The 14,251-nt window shown below is 48.6% G+C and overlaps 2 protein-coding genes across 2 annotated transcripts; one reads left to right on the plus strand and one right to left on the minus strand.

Moving 5' to 3' along the window:
• The first annotated feature begins 2,489 nt into the window (after nucleotides 1-2,489).
• LOC113146615 lies at nucleotides 2,490-7,608 on the plus strand. The gene is made up of 13 exons (XM_026334540.1): nucleotides 2,490-2,814; nucleotides 3,037-3,236; nucleotides 3,531-3,742; nucleotides 3,945-4,141; nucleotides 4,336-4,447; nucleotides 4,872-5,034; nucleotides 5,199-5,351; nucleotides 5,656-5,807; nucleotides 6,140-6,257; nucleotides 6,403-6,517; nucleotides 6,700-6,795; nucleotides 7,000-7,113; nucleotides 7,391-7,608. The coding sequence occupies exons 1-13, from the start codon at nucleotides 2,490-2,492 to the stop codon at nucleotides 7,606-7,608; spliced, it is 2,175 nt and encodes a 724-aa protein (XP_026190325.1).
• A 1,496-nt stretch (nucleotides 7,609-9,104) lies between these two features.
• On the minus strand, nucleotides 9,105-11,547 carry LOC34619280 (endoplasmic reticulum chaperone BiP). Its single transcript, XM_026334552.1, has 4 exons — nucleotides 10,884-11,547; nucleotides 10,523-10,689; nucleotides 9,888-10,364; nucleotides 9,105-9,692 (listed from the first exon to the last, which is right to left on the minus strand). Exons 1-4 carry the CDS (start codon nucleotides 11,326-11,328, stop codon nucleotides 9,105-9,107), a joined length of 1,677 nt encoding a protein of 558 aa, XP_026190337.1. The 5' UTR covers nucleotides 11,329-11,547.
• Nucleotides 11,548-14,251: the final 2,704 nt, after the last annotated feature.

The following is a 14,251-nucleotide window of genomic DNA, read 5'->3' on the forward strand; positions in this document are numbered from 1 at the left end:
CTGGCCGCTGGCGCCACATCGTTTGGCGGCATGGCTTGGTGTGCTGGTGATAATAGACGGGGAGGCTCCGGCTAGTGGCATGCTAGGCTTTAAAAGCCAGTAGAACAAGCGTTTGTGTGTCTGTGCCCAAGATGCTACGTGCAACTAGCTTTCCATGATCCGGGTGCCTAGGAGAAACTACACATACCTCAGCTTTCTCTCCCGTCATGTCGGGAACCGTCGGAGACGCCGGCAGGATAAGGATGCAATTCCTATAAGAAAATAGCTTCATTTTAAGCGTGTTCTTATCCTGAAATTTAGTGTCGCACTGATGATAGCTTATATGGAGCGCTACAGTATACGATTAGCCACACTCCTGCTTAGCTTCCCCAAATGCGCGTAGCGCTTTAAGTGCGTAGGGCATACTAGAATCCCCACAATAATTCGTATGTGTTTGGTAAGATCGACTATGAGCTTAATCCTTTGAACACTTGAGAGGAGTGCAGCATTGTGGGGACGTGCGTTCCTTGCACTGCAGCAAGCGCTTCCGACAGCCTATAGCTATTGACAAGCAGCGCGTCAGTAAAGCATATTTTTGACTGTTCCTTGCCCAAAATTGTCAAGCATTCGTGTTAAGATCAAATGTCTTGCTGGAAACAGGACAACAAGACCGTGCCGCTGGAGATGATGGAACGAATTCCTCAGGTCTTAAGCCGCTTCCGTACAGTACCATTGAAGCTGTACATATGAAGGCTACAGCTAGAAATGTGCTTACATCCAGCAGAACAATAGCTCTGTCGGCTATTTTGCTGATGCGGGGAAGACCCTGCGGGCTTTACGCTGCATCATCCCTTTGAGTCCTGATCACCATCGTACTGCGCACGATGTACAGCATAGGACGAAGCCTGGATGCAAGCATATTATTGATAGAAGATTATTTCCTACTTTGCAAAGAACTTGAAAATCATCGAATTGCCATTCGAAGTGGAATGGACCCCTTTGCTCTACAAGTCCAGTGGGCTAGATGATGGGCTGCGTCTACTTAACTTCTTAGTATCTTCTGCACTGCAAATCTACATTGCTGCCCACAACTTAATGCAAACATGAAATTTCATGTTTTTTGCAGGGTCACTGGAGGAATGGTTAGAAGGCCCTGGGGGACAGCTGTACCGTGAGCGTGTGTGGGGCCGGTCGCGCATCGAGTTCCTCAACATCACAGGTTCTCCCTACACTCCCTGGCGGCGACTCCGAGCAGGATAAGATCCTCCAAAGTATTATACTTATCCGTGGGTGCTTTTTGGAGGGTACGGAAAGAGCAATTAGGCACGTTTTGGCCAGCGTTCCCGCTCGTTGCCTCAAGAGTACTGGTCAGCTACCGCCGCGGTGGCTCTACGAACAGTCGTTCTGTCTTCTCGGTTGAGGGGTACCTAGCATCTAAAAAACAAATTATCTAGTGAGTATCATCATAGCGGGTTCTAGGGGCACCCCACTTCTCCCCGTCCATCTGTAGTTGACCACTAGGACCCTCTCAAGAAAATGCGATGTCATTTTCGTCTTGTCCTGCTGGGGATAACCCTTTCTGTATTATGCATGAGCTGGATATTCCCAGCTCTTGGCCTAAGGCTTTCTGACACGACGTATGTGCCTACGTCCTTGGCCCCCGAGCACGAACAGCCAAGCAGGTCAACTGAAGAATCCGTGGCAAGTGCACCTCTGGCCCCTGGCAGCAGCAAAGCAGCTCAGCCCTTAACTCTCGGAGAAAATCAGGGTAAATTACTACCGATCAGTTCTTTAGAAGCGTCTTCTCTGGAACGAACCAAAGGCACCAGCACTGCTGAGACCGCGATCGGGGTAGAGGGAAGGGAAGAGGCAACGGCACCAGGGCCCTTGGAGGTTGGTCCCAGCGAACAAACGGCTTTCTTTAAAATGTATGATAGCGCGGATGAAGAAGATGACTTTCCAAGTAGTAGACAGCCAGCAAAAGATGACTGGGACTCGGATTCAGACTCCGAGTCGGACTTCGAGTCGGAAACGGACTTTGAGCACTACAGAAGGAGTGAAGATGAGAACGACGACGACGAGAGGAGCGATGAGGACTACGGTGGCCAAGATAGAAAAACGGCTAGCTCTAGCAAGATCAAGCGACTTGCAGAAAGAGCAGGGAATACAGGAAAGCGCCTTGACAAGGTAGGGACAGGGGGGCCGTTCGCAGCCCGAGCGGGGTGTGGAACTCAGCTAAAACGCAGCAACTACTGATAACTCGGGATCCAGCGTCATCCAGTGCTGTAGTTCTTTGCGAACAAAGTGCCTCTGTTGAACAAGGAAGATCTGCGGAATTGCAGCTCCTAACAAAACTTTCCAGCGAAAAGACTTGGAGGACAATTCAGGCTAAATGGTGTGCTGAAAGAGTCTGAGTGGGTATGGAGGGGAGACGATTTGCTGGGATTTCTGCCGTGTTCTGGTGCTAGCGCTTGTCGTAAGAGGTTTTTTGTGCAATTCCTCTCTGCAGAATGCCGGCGATCGTCGCAAGTTGGCAAACAATTCCACGGGCTTCGAGAGCTTCGGCAAAGATAGAAGTGGGTCATCATAACCCCTGCCTTCAAGCTACTTCTTGCCCTTGTCTGTCTCTCCTGAAAGAAGCTGTTGGGGTCATGGGGAGAAAAGGCCTGCGTGATTCTGCTTCTTGTTTTACTTGGTGGATTGTCTGCATTTTTTTAGCATGGATTGGGGAGAAAAGGGACGGCAACATTGAAGATCCTATTGAACGCCAGGGGCTGTCCATACAAAGTGACGACGATATCTATCAGCAGGCGGTAGACACCATCCCAGGAATCGGTATGCCTATCCTTGCCAGAATGCCAGCTCTTCTTTGTACACCCCGACCACCATGCCTTCTACTGAGGTCGTTAGCCGCAACAATGATCAACGTAGTCCCGCGAAATAGATGCATCCGTGTGCTATCGCGGAACTGTGGCTCCTTCTAAGGAGCAGTTCTGTAGATCCACGTTTCTGTTCTCCAAATTATATATATTCTTGGTGCCGCTGGACAACGTGCAGGCTTCCTTGGCTCCGGCTACGATATGGTGATGGGAAATCCACTGGGGGATGAGCACTCACCCGGTGACCCAGGATTCAGAGCACCCGTTATTGCATTTGACTGGGGTCATGACAGGGAAGGAGTTTCTTCGGATCTAACAACACTGCAGCCCAAAGGTGCATTTATCAGGCCATATGTCTCCTGTCAAAAAGCCGAAAATGTGAGCGGAAACCGTTGGCACATGATGTGACTGAAAGTATTTCGTTTGCATAGTTTCATCCTGTACATGGATTTCTCATCTCACGCTGAACCTGGCTTATAGAATAGCAATATTTTTTGTACTATTCTGTTTCTCTCCACCTTGTGTAGCTTTGATTTAACGGAAAAAATGAACTTCCTCGCCAAATCAAACTGATTGACGATATCTTATCCGACTGTGTGCCGCCACCCTTTGGGTTTCACTGTTTGGGGTTGTTTTTTGCTTTTGTTTCTGCCATCACGGGGTGCTGTTCAGGTGGAAGAGATAGAAAGCCTCAAGGACTACGTGACAGATTTGGCTGCCGACGCTTCAACAGACGTGTCCGTCCCATTTTTGCCTTTTAGCGGCAGTTTCAACTTCCGCCTGCTGGCAGACGAGTCGCAGCGCAAGCAAACAAAAACCTTTATGATGAGGGCGTATTGTTTTAGATACGAAGCTGGACTTGCTCTCGTCAGCGATTCCAGCAGGTGAGTGGTCTGCTTGGCTGACTATCCGATCTAGGGGTGCAGAGTTGGGGACTTTGAAGCACAGAAGTACCATAATTATATGGACTATCAAGGCCCGAGTCATGCTCAAAAAATGCAGCCTGGAAGTATTACTTCTTGGGCCTCACGCCAAGCCGGTACACAATGTATCATTGTTTCTTGGATACTGGCTTTCGGTCTGCAGCACGCTAACTGACCCGTTCCGAAAGGCAATCGAAAACCTGCCATCCGCTTTCCCCAGCACTGCGGAGGGCAGCAACTGCACTCCAGATGTATTTAAGAAGAACCGCCAGTCTCCAGCGTGTGCGGACCATTCTATCATGCGATGGATGGAGTTCTTTAATGACTTTGGCACGCATGTTACCACAAATATAAAACTTGGTAAGACAGCCCGTCATTCTTCTGGCCTCTATGTAAAGAGAGTTTACAAAAAGTGTACTTTTTTTCAGAGAGTTACACTTTTAGCTATGCGTTGACTATTCAAACGGTGGAAACGTTTGACAAGTTCCTTATGCAAACTGTCCAGCGCCTGCTGATCTTAACAACTACTACGGTGGAGTGTGCGATGTGTGCAGGGGGAAAGGTCACCAAGCAGCTGCGCGTTTCAAAGGAGCAAGCTGAAGCTCTTAACAATCGGGCCCTGAAGGGTAGCGGATCGGCTGAAACGGCTCTTAAAACCATTCTTACGTATGTTAGCTTCAACTAGTTGACGCGCACAGTTAATTGCTACCGGCATGAGACCGATTCAGACAGCCAGCGAGTTCCCCCGTGCGTCGATCTGTGATGCTTCAACCTTGGTGAAATGCATACCTATTTAAGCTTTATTCTGTTAGCAAAACATCTCGAGTATAATTAAAGCCCATTCAAATACTGGTTAGGTGCTACTTGTGTACGCAAGCTAACCATGGCTGATGGTTATTCAGATGTTCGTGATGTAGTATAGCATTCCCATTTTGCTCTCTCTCTTCAAACAATTTGTTGGGCTTGCTAATTAATGCTTTTGCACTGAAAGTCGAGGCTAAGTTTACCCAAATGCAATACTCACCGCATCGAAATAATGGAATTTTACTCGCGAGAACTGATGTGGCGCTTTGGGGCTGCGACTTTGCAGGGCAGACGCTTCCGCGTACCGAGATTCTTCGAATAAGGATACCAATACATCACTTGTCACCTCTTCTATGACACACGCTGTTGGTGGGCGCCCACCTAAAGATCCAACAAACCCTCAGGAACTTTCGGACTGGGCGAAGTCTGTGGCTGTCTTGCCCATGCCAGTAAGCAACATCTGCTACTGTGTCCAACCATATAGAAACACCAGTATAGCATAATTGCCCTAAGATGCATTAGTTTATTCTTGCGTTGAAGCTAAGAGTCCTGTGTGTGCTCCCTTTCGGAGACGCAGTAGAATCTGGCGACTTTGCGGGTTTTTCATTATCAGGTACAATACCAATTGCAGCCGCTGACACGTGTTCTGCCGGAGCACCTCCATCCTGCCTATTCTAACGCTGTCTTCTTTTACTCAAGAGTGTTTGGGATCAGCAAGGAAGAGCTTCAAGTGTTGGCAGGTTCACAACGTTCTATAAAAGAAACAGTGAGCCAATTAGTCTTCACCCTCCACACCTTTTCAAGTCGGTTGTGAGGCTGCTGTATCCATTGAATCTTGCTGAAATCCAGGCTGATAGATTTGCAGTGTCAGTGGATTTTGCCTAGTGTATGTGATCAAATTTGGTTGCTCTTTCCAAGGTTGTATTCAGTAGAAGGCTCTCTTGTTATTATGACAGCTAAAGGTGTAGGCTTGGTCCCTCATTGAAGTGCGCATGAAAATAATGGATTGTGACTAGGCAGAATCTGCAACTTGTGCGTTGCTTATGTGTCTCGCTATGCCTTCTTCTCAGCTGCGTGAAAGTACAACAGTAACTTGGGCGGGTCCAGCACCAGGTTTTGTAGATTGCCCACGGGGGAAGCAAATTCTATTCGGCTTTGCAGCACTTTTGAACATGGACAACGCTGGTGCTGCCTTTGATATAAAGGCTTGTCAGATCGGCAAGTGAGCATATTTGGTGCACTGCTAAAGCTATTTGTATACAAAGATGCTGCCTCGCTTAATGCAAGCAGCGACCTTTAGAGGGAAATCGTGAGGTCTATGCACAGCATGGCGGGAGGGAATCAGGACCATAAAACGTTGGCAGAGATAGACAGAAGGCATTATTTGGAGCATGTAAAGCTAATGTACAACCCTTGATAGCGATACTCACTATCGCCAGAATAAGATAGGGTTCAAACTTGTGCGACCGCCTGAGCATGTGTATCCCGCCTTCAAACAGAGCCATCTCAGACTTTGACGGTACTTTTTGCATGTTTGGCTGCGGCTGTTTGCAGTCACCGCTGCGAGGGACCTAATGCGAAGCACACAGCCCAGAGTGACATGCGGATCTGGGCTGTTTGCGGGGAGAAAGCAATCGATTCCTTGGAGACTTTCAGCTCAGTGGACCCTAAGGCAAGTCTGTAAAATATTTTGCCTTACACCTGGATGTCAACATTGGTGCACTGCCTGGTTGGTGGAAAGACAGAAACACGCATGGGGAATATCTCTTGAATCAGTCTCTTCAAAGATGGGCTGCCGGGACTTTGTGCTGCTGCAGCCAGATACAACGGTTGGGTGCAGTCAGGGTAAGGAGATTCTGTTCGGAATGCAAATGAGCTTCTTGTACAACAGAAACGGCTTGTCAACCATTTTTGTCTCTCACTGCTCCTCAGGTTAGTTTTCCAGTGCAGTTTCTCGCGTTACACAGTACTAAATCAGGTTGACTATTTGAAGCAGAGCTCGACATTCCAAGCTCTTGTTCTATTTAATTGGTTATCTTTTCACTTTCTTTCCCATCAAGAAGACTAATATGTGAACGCAGTATAGGCTGCTCGACGGCTGGTTGCTCTCGCAGGAGCTAAGGAGTGTCGCTTCGAGGACACCGCCACTGCAGACCAAATAAGAGCTCATCATCTTTTTTTTGCAGCCTGCGCGAATGGCGATCTGCCAGGTACGTGGACTGCACCAAATTGTTGTGTCAGGGATGCGGCAGCACAAATTTTCGGTCACTCATCTTTTCTGACACCGACTCAAGAGGCATTCCTTCTATGGCTCGTTTTCCCTTCACTGCAAGTATCAAGCAGCGAAGGCCCAGCCAGAGCAGGATTAGTGATATATAAAAGGGGGCATCGATTGTGTGTTCTTGCCCTTTTAGATCTACACAATTTGTTCACGGCTTCAAGCGTCGGTCGTGTGGGTACTTCGCAATCTGTCAACACGGCGACAACTGCCGCCACAGACTGTGGAGCAAACGCATCTCACGTTACAGGTCGGTCGCTATTCCCTGAGGCGGTGATGAAAACGTTCCACCTTGCTACTTTAGCACCGAAATTTCGTATTATTTGCGCTTTTTGTGTGGAATTTAAGCGTGGGTACCCTGGAAGTGCGTTTCCGCGCACACCACGGTAATTACTTTACACGGATATACGATGCACTACAAAGGCAGCGTGCTGGCTGACCGCTGACTAGCCCCAACGTTTCCCTTAGCTATATTGACACGAATTGACTAAACGGGGGTTGTGAGAGTGAGCATAATTATACTGCAGGTTTCGCGATGGAGTTGCATACATTTATGCCCTTGGTACGCGACGCCTTCAACAGCTGTAAAGTTGGATCCCGTTACTGCGCTCTTAAGAAGTTCGTCGTTCCACCGCCAGTCGCGATTGAGAACCTCTGGGGTAAAACTGCAAAAGTCCTTAGACACAGCACGGTTGCATTTGCAATCTGCGCCCTCAAAGATGCAACCAGCGCAAGTGGAGAATGACCAATCATCTCACAGGAAATGGACTCAAACGAGGACAGTTCTACATCTGCTTCACCTGGTGCGTCAATCCCAGCTAAAACGTCATCAAATTTGTCGGGGAACCAGAGAAGGAGAAGGCGAAGTGCGGCTTCGCAGGTGAACACGCGCGCAGAGTGAAGACGGCCGCAATCTCTGGTGTCCGAGATCCATTGTACCAAGATCATATTGCGCAAAGGCACTTTGGGTTAAACCAGGTTCAGGCCATGACATCTCGCAGCGTACCGTGTCGTAGAGCCTTGTGAAGCAACTGCCAAGGAAATGCAGCAATAGGCTGGACCCATCTTTGAGCAAAGACTTGGTGGTAACCATCAGAGAAGGTACCATACAGACGGGAACAATTCGATGTGTGCAGAATTTGAGGGTCGGAACGGTGCTACGTTTATGTGAATACTGCGTCCTGTGACTTGTGCCAGACGTAGCCTGCTACAAAAGCTCTTCGCTTAGTGCGTTGTGCATCCAACGGTGTGACCGCTGTTCACGTAATACCACGGTCCGGCCGTGTACATGCCGCCAACACGGGTTTGCAACTCTCCAAGAACTTGGGTTGGCATTGAGGGCAAAACCGAAACTACTGGACTGTGATCCCAGCAGGCGAGGACGCAGAGTTGTGTCCAGGGGCGGAACTGCTTTACGAAATCCAATGGACACCCATCAAAGCAGACGGGGTCCCCAAGCACAAATCACAAATTTGTACAGGAAGCGCTTCCACTGCCTTCCTTTTATCGCGTTGCCCGCCTCGCCGTTCAAAAGATACCCTTGCCTGCCGCGGCCCTAACTCCCACATAAGGGGAGGATCAAACGTTGCATGCACGCGTAAGTAAGCAGCTGAAAATAAATTGAACAGCCTGTTTTGCATTTATCAGTTGCATTCGTTCAGACTGAAGGCGTTGCATTTAATGATTAAGTGGCTCTACGCCTGCAACTGCACTGTGCCATTGAGTGCCTTCCATCTTCACATGCAGCAAGTGCCGAATCAGCCACTAACGCGCGACAACAGTTGAGCCACTCCAACTATCTGAGGCGACTCAACCAAAAGAATTGTCAGAATATGCCACTCTCCCTACCCATTGTAACTACTAAATAGTACTCCACTGGTGTTTGCGTCGCTGTCTGGCGTCTTTCTCCCTCTGGTCCTCGATCAACGGTGTCGAAATAAATGTTGAGAGCCGACATAAAGACTGCCACGTTTATACCGCACACCAGTGCCGGCGTCCCAAAGGCCCAAATGCGTGCGCACTCCGGACGTCAACGGGTCAAAAATGGAGCCGCCAGGTGGACGTGTGGGGGACGGACCCGCCAGAGCCATGCAACTATTGAACAAAGACCAGGCACGTGGCCTCTGTAACCATAAACCCCAAATAGATGATACATCCGCACTCACTAGAGAGATGTGAACATGGCATTGCAGGGGCCGGTGCCGTCAAAGAAAACGTGGGTCTCTGGTGCTCCTATATAACTTATAGCTCATCATGGCTGCTATAGTCATCATCGGAGGATGAATACCCTGAATCGGATTCTCCACCTGTCTGACCATACACCTTTGAAATGATAGGGTTGCACACGCCTTCCACTTCCTTGAGCTTGTCGCGGAGTTCCTCACCGTCAGCCTCGGGATTTGCAACGAGCCATTCGTTGGCCTCGGTAATTTTGTCCATGATCGTCTTCTTGTCGTCGTCTTCGATCTTATCGGCGAGCTTGTCCTTGTCTTCGACAGTAGATTTCATGGAGTGTAGATAACCCTCTAGAGCGTTGCGGCCGTCAACTCTCTCCTTGACTTTCCTGTCCTCGTCTGCAAATTTCTCTGCATCGTGAATCATCCGCTCTATCTCCTCTGGTGTTAACCTGCCCTTGTCATTTGTGATGGTGATGTGCTCCTTCTTGCCAGTACCCTTATCGACGGCACTAACATTCAAAATGCCATTCCTGTCAACGTCAAAGGTAACGTCGATCTGGGGAACGCCCCGGGGAGCAGGGGGAATTCCGGTAAGCTCAAATCTGCCAAGAAGGTGGTTATTCTTAGTCATTGGGCGCTCACCCTCGTAAACCTGAACAAAAAATAGCCACATACACAAAACGGTTCCCAGGAAGAAGAGCAGCCACAACTGCAAGCACCGGGAGCTTTTCAGCATCAAACAAACATTGAAGCAAACCCTCAAGTCCAAATGCAGATTTGATGACTCCAAAGCCCGTCAAGGCAAGGGAGACACTTTGCCCGCTGCAAGACCGAGACCCCTTTTCACCTGTATAAGAACCGCGGGTTGGTTGTCAGAGTACGTCGAGAATGTCTGCGTCTTTTTGGTGGGTATGACTGTGTTCTTGTTGATGACCTTAGCCATGACACCGCCAGCAGTCTCGATGCCCAAAGTAAGAGGGGTAACGTCAAGGAGGACCATGTCCTGTGTTCCCTCGCCGGAGAGAATACCAGCCTGTACAGCGGCCCCATAGGCTACAGCTTCATCCGGATTCACGCCACGGTTGGGCTCTTTGCCGTTAAAGAAGTCCTTGATGAGCTGCTGAATCTTGGGGATACGCGTCGAACCTCCAACCAGGACAATTTCGTCAATCTGGGATTTTTTGAGATCAGCGTCTTCAAGCACCTTTTTGACGGGCTTGAGAGTATTCTGAAACAAATCGGCATTGAGCTCCTCGAATTTTGCACGAGTCAGAGTCTCGGAAAAGTCCTGGCCGTCGATGAGGCCCTCAACTTCCACGTTGACCTAAGTACACAGCGAAACCAACTGCCGAGGCGCTAAGCCACACTCACCACACTCATTGCACACCGCAACGCGAGAGCAATCCAAGTCGCGCCACTGTAACATCCATGGGTCGTATGTCTGTATCCGTGCAATTATGCCATTCTAGGGCGATAACAAACCTGGTGAGAGGACGACAAGGCACGCTTTGCCCGTTCAACTGCTCCTCTGAGTTGCTGAAGGGCGCCCTTGTTTTGCTTAAGATCCGTCTTATACTTCTTCTGAATTATCTTGAGGAAATAATCCATCACACGCTGGTCAAAGTCCTCACCACCAAGATGAGTGTCACCTAGACCACAAAACACAACTCTATTAGAGATTTCATACAGCCCTCTGAATAAAGAGCGCGTTTAGAAAACATAAAACGAAGACGAATACATTAAAACGAACATAGCAAACCGAAGCGTACAGCCACTTGATGACGGATACAGGTGTCCACAAACCACACTCCCTAACGGAAGAGAAAAATTAGTCACGAGCTACCTTCTGTGGCGTGGACCTCGAACACGCCGTTGTCGATGACCAAGACAGAGACATCGAAGGTACCACCACCAAGATCGTAGACCAAAATGGTCTTCTCGTCCTTCTTGTCCAATCCATATGCAATAGCAGCCGCAGTGGGCTCATTGAGGATACGGATTACATTAAGCCCCGCGATTGCGCCTGCGTCCTTTGTTGCTTGGCGTTGTGCATCATTGAAATATGCAGGAACAGTAACAACCGCATTTTTTACTTCTCTTCCCAAATAGTTCTCGGCCACTTGCTTCATCTTGCCCAACACCATGGCAGACACCTCCTCTGGAGCAAGCTCCTTCTGTTGGCCCTGAACATTGACTCTAATGTAGGGCTTTCCATCTTTATTAATGATCTCATAAGGCAGCAGTTTCATGTCGGATTGCACTTGTGGCTCGTTGAAACGGCGCCCCATGAGGCGCTTCACGTCGAAAATGGTATTTGACGGGTTATCGGCTGCGTCGTTCTTGGCAGCCTCCCCGATTTTCCTTTCATCATCGGAAAAAGACACGTAGCTAGGAGTAATGCGGTTTCCTTGGTCATTCGGAATAATATCAACTCTTCCGTGGCGGTACACCCCCACACACGAGTAAGTGGTACCGAGATCAATGCCAATGACAACATCCTTCACTGCAGACAGGTAAGCGAGAAAAATTCAAAAATCCCACATTGGTGAAGGGTGCCACATGAGATCCTTTCCGGAGAGTGGGGCAGAAGGCAACCAGACCAGCAGGGGTATCACTTAACGAAAGAACGCCGATGGCTAGTCACCAAGAAGAGTTGTGACGTATGTTATTTCCACTTCCTATGCTTCAAACTCGTGTATTGCATTCGTAAAAACAGAAAAGACACTGTAGACATCGCGATCTCGCTGAAAGCCGCGGGGAGCAGGAAAGCTCCCATCGTTGTACAGGATCCAACGCCATGACAACTCCACTATAACTACCCCAGATATCCTTTAAAACCCCTCGAATGCCTTAATTTGGGCAACCAATTATGCGACTTTGAATCAAACAAACCGGCAGAGTAAGCACGAGACGCCTCGGGGGGGGTTGGGGAAAAGGCATATCCAAGGGCTTACCTTTTTCGTCTGCTTCTGGGTCCTCATGTCCAGATACCCCGAAAGCCACGAAAAACAGAGCCAGAGCCAAGAAGCTGATTGGCAAAAATGGCGCCACGCGAAACTTCACCATCTTGGGGAGCAGCATCAGTAAGTGAGCTCACGGCGCCTCGCCCGGACCCAACTGGCAATATGCAAAGAAATTGCACTTCCTAAATGAATAGTGAACGAACAAATGCGCTGAAAATTAACTGCGCAAAAGCCGAAAAAAACCCCAGAACAGCAGCTCAGGGCAACAACAGAGCTCAGACACGTATCGGGGGAACGCCGACGGGCAGGTGAGACGGCGCGGCTTTTCTGCTCTACCCGCATAAAGGCAACGAGGGGCTGCTGCTGGCGGCTATCTACTTTCCAATTGCTTTGATTTTGTAGTGATTATGATTAATTCTACCTAGACACGTAAAGTTTAGCTTTGTAGGCGTTTTCCTGAGACCATTGTACCCCACATGATAATCGCCCGGAGGTGTGCTGGGCGTTAGGCTTACCCCAGAACGCCCTCGACTTTGCACTACACCAAGTTCCCTCGTGGATATTGTTGCTTATATAACTGACCCAAGAACAGCTATGCTATACAAGGCTACCCGCAAGGATTAATTGAGTTGGTAGAGGCATAGGGGGACTGAGACATCAGAGACGCTGAGCCCCGCATGGGGGATGCAAGGGCAGCGCCGTATCCTGTTATGCTCGTTTATACGTTCTTTCTGCGCTAAGTTCACGTCCTAGCCAATACTTCTGCTCATCAATGGCTTTATTCTTCATACTTATTATGGCTTGGATGGATGCATAGTGGTATAGGACCCACCTTGTGGTTGACTGTGCGTTGAAAGTAGGGTTTTTTTGAGGGAACTACGTCCAGAATGAGAACCCACGATAGTAAAATTTCTTGTTTGCTCTGCTCAGCATATCCACTGTAGTTGTTGTGATTCTGCTCATGAGTTTGACCTAGCTGCGCCAATAGGAAGGGAAGAAGGCAGACAATGCGTGCATGAAGATCGGGAGATATGGCAAGCGGGGATCAGCAAACATGCGGTTGCCCTACGTCGTTATCTCTTTTCCACGCCCTGGTCATTTGAAAGCCACCCTGAATTGTGCTCAACTATTTAAGGCAAGTCAGAATCCTTTGCTTGGTGTGGGGTCGCTAAAACGTTTGTTGTAACTCCACATCCAAGGTTTGCGTCAAGAGAAATTTGCCCCCCACAATGCAAAGTTATGGAGTGTAGTCCTGGACAACTCTCGCCTTCCCCTCCCCACACCTCTTATTCCCCACACCTCTTAGATCCCGACGTAAGGGGAGAGGGACAGCCACGGTGCGCGCTAATGGAGCCGCTCGGCATTGTGAGCACTCAGAGCTAATTTCACAGAGTAAAAAGAGCACAGGCATGCAACATTGCGCCTCCTTGCATTAAGGTGAAAGTACTTTGCAACAAACAAGATATGCCAACAGACAGAGCAAGTAGGTTAAAGATAATTATGTTCCAGTGTAGCTTAGCCAGCGTAACTTGTCCCCTTCTAACATCTCGCAAGGCTTAGCACCTCATTTTGTGGGTGTACATCTGTATTACTGGAGACATCTGGCTGTTGTTAAATTAAGCATATTAGCTATCAGTAGCATCGTCATTAAATCTTTCAAAGAGGTGCCTTGAATCCGGTGTTTGCCTCCTAAAGTACTAAAGTTGAAGACTTGGGCAGTATTGTATATGGCTGCTCTCTTACAAAGTGAAATAGTGCGATGAGCCGCTTCAAGTTTTCGAGGAGTAAAAACAGATTTGGCTATGACCACTTAGCTTGAGCTGGAGCTGTTTGTACTTTTCAAATACCTAACTGAGCTCTTCACGTTCCCTGGAATTTCCACCATCTACAGCCTTCCTGCTAACCTTAGCAGAGCCTGCAAATGGTGCTCTGGCAACCGCGGAGTATCGCTACCCTTGCTTGTAGACCGCAAATTGTCAGGTCATAATATCTGTCGGGCAATACCTAACTTTTACTTCTGTAGCACGAAGCTGGTCATACGTTTGAAGGCATGTATGTGCACAGCTGCTGCAAAATACACTAAGAAGCTACTGGATATTCAATCCTGAAAGCCAGCATTTAGAGGGAATTCGCCTGTTTGCAAAATATTTTACTTTTGTTTTTAAGCCTCATTTAGCTAGGGATATGCTTGCTCAAGTACAATACTCTACAAATGGCAGATACAGACATTAATAGAATAAAGACCACA

Source organism: Cyclospora cayetanensis, unplaced genomic scaffold (genome assembly GCF_002999335.1).
Source record: "Cyclospora cayetanensis isolate NF1_C8 unplaced genomic scaffold, CcayRef3 CcayRef3_contig_44, whole genome shotgun sequence".
NCBI classification, from domain to species: Eukaryota; Apicomplexa; class Conoidasida; order Eucoccidiorida; family Eimeriidae; genus Cyclospora; species Cyclospora cayetanensis.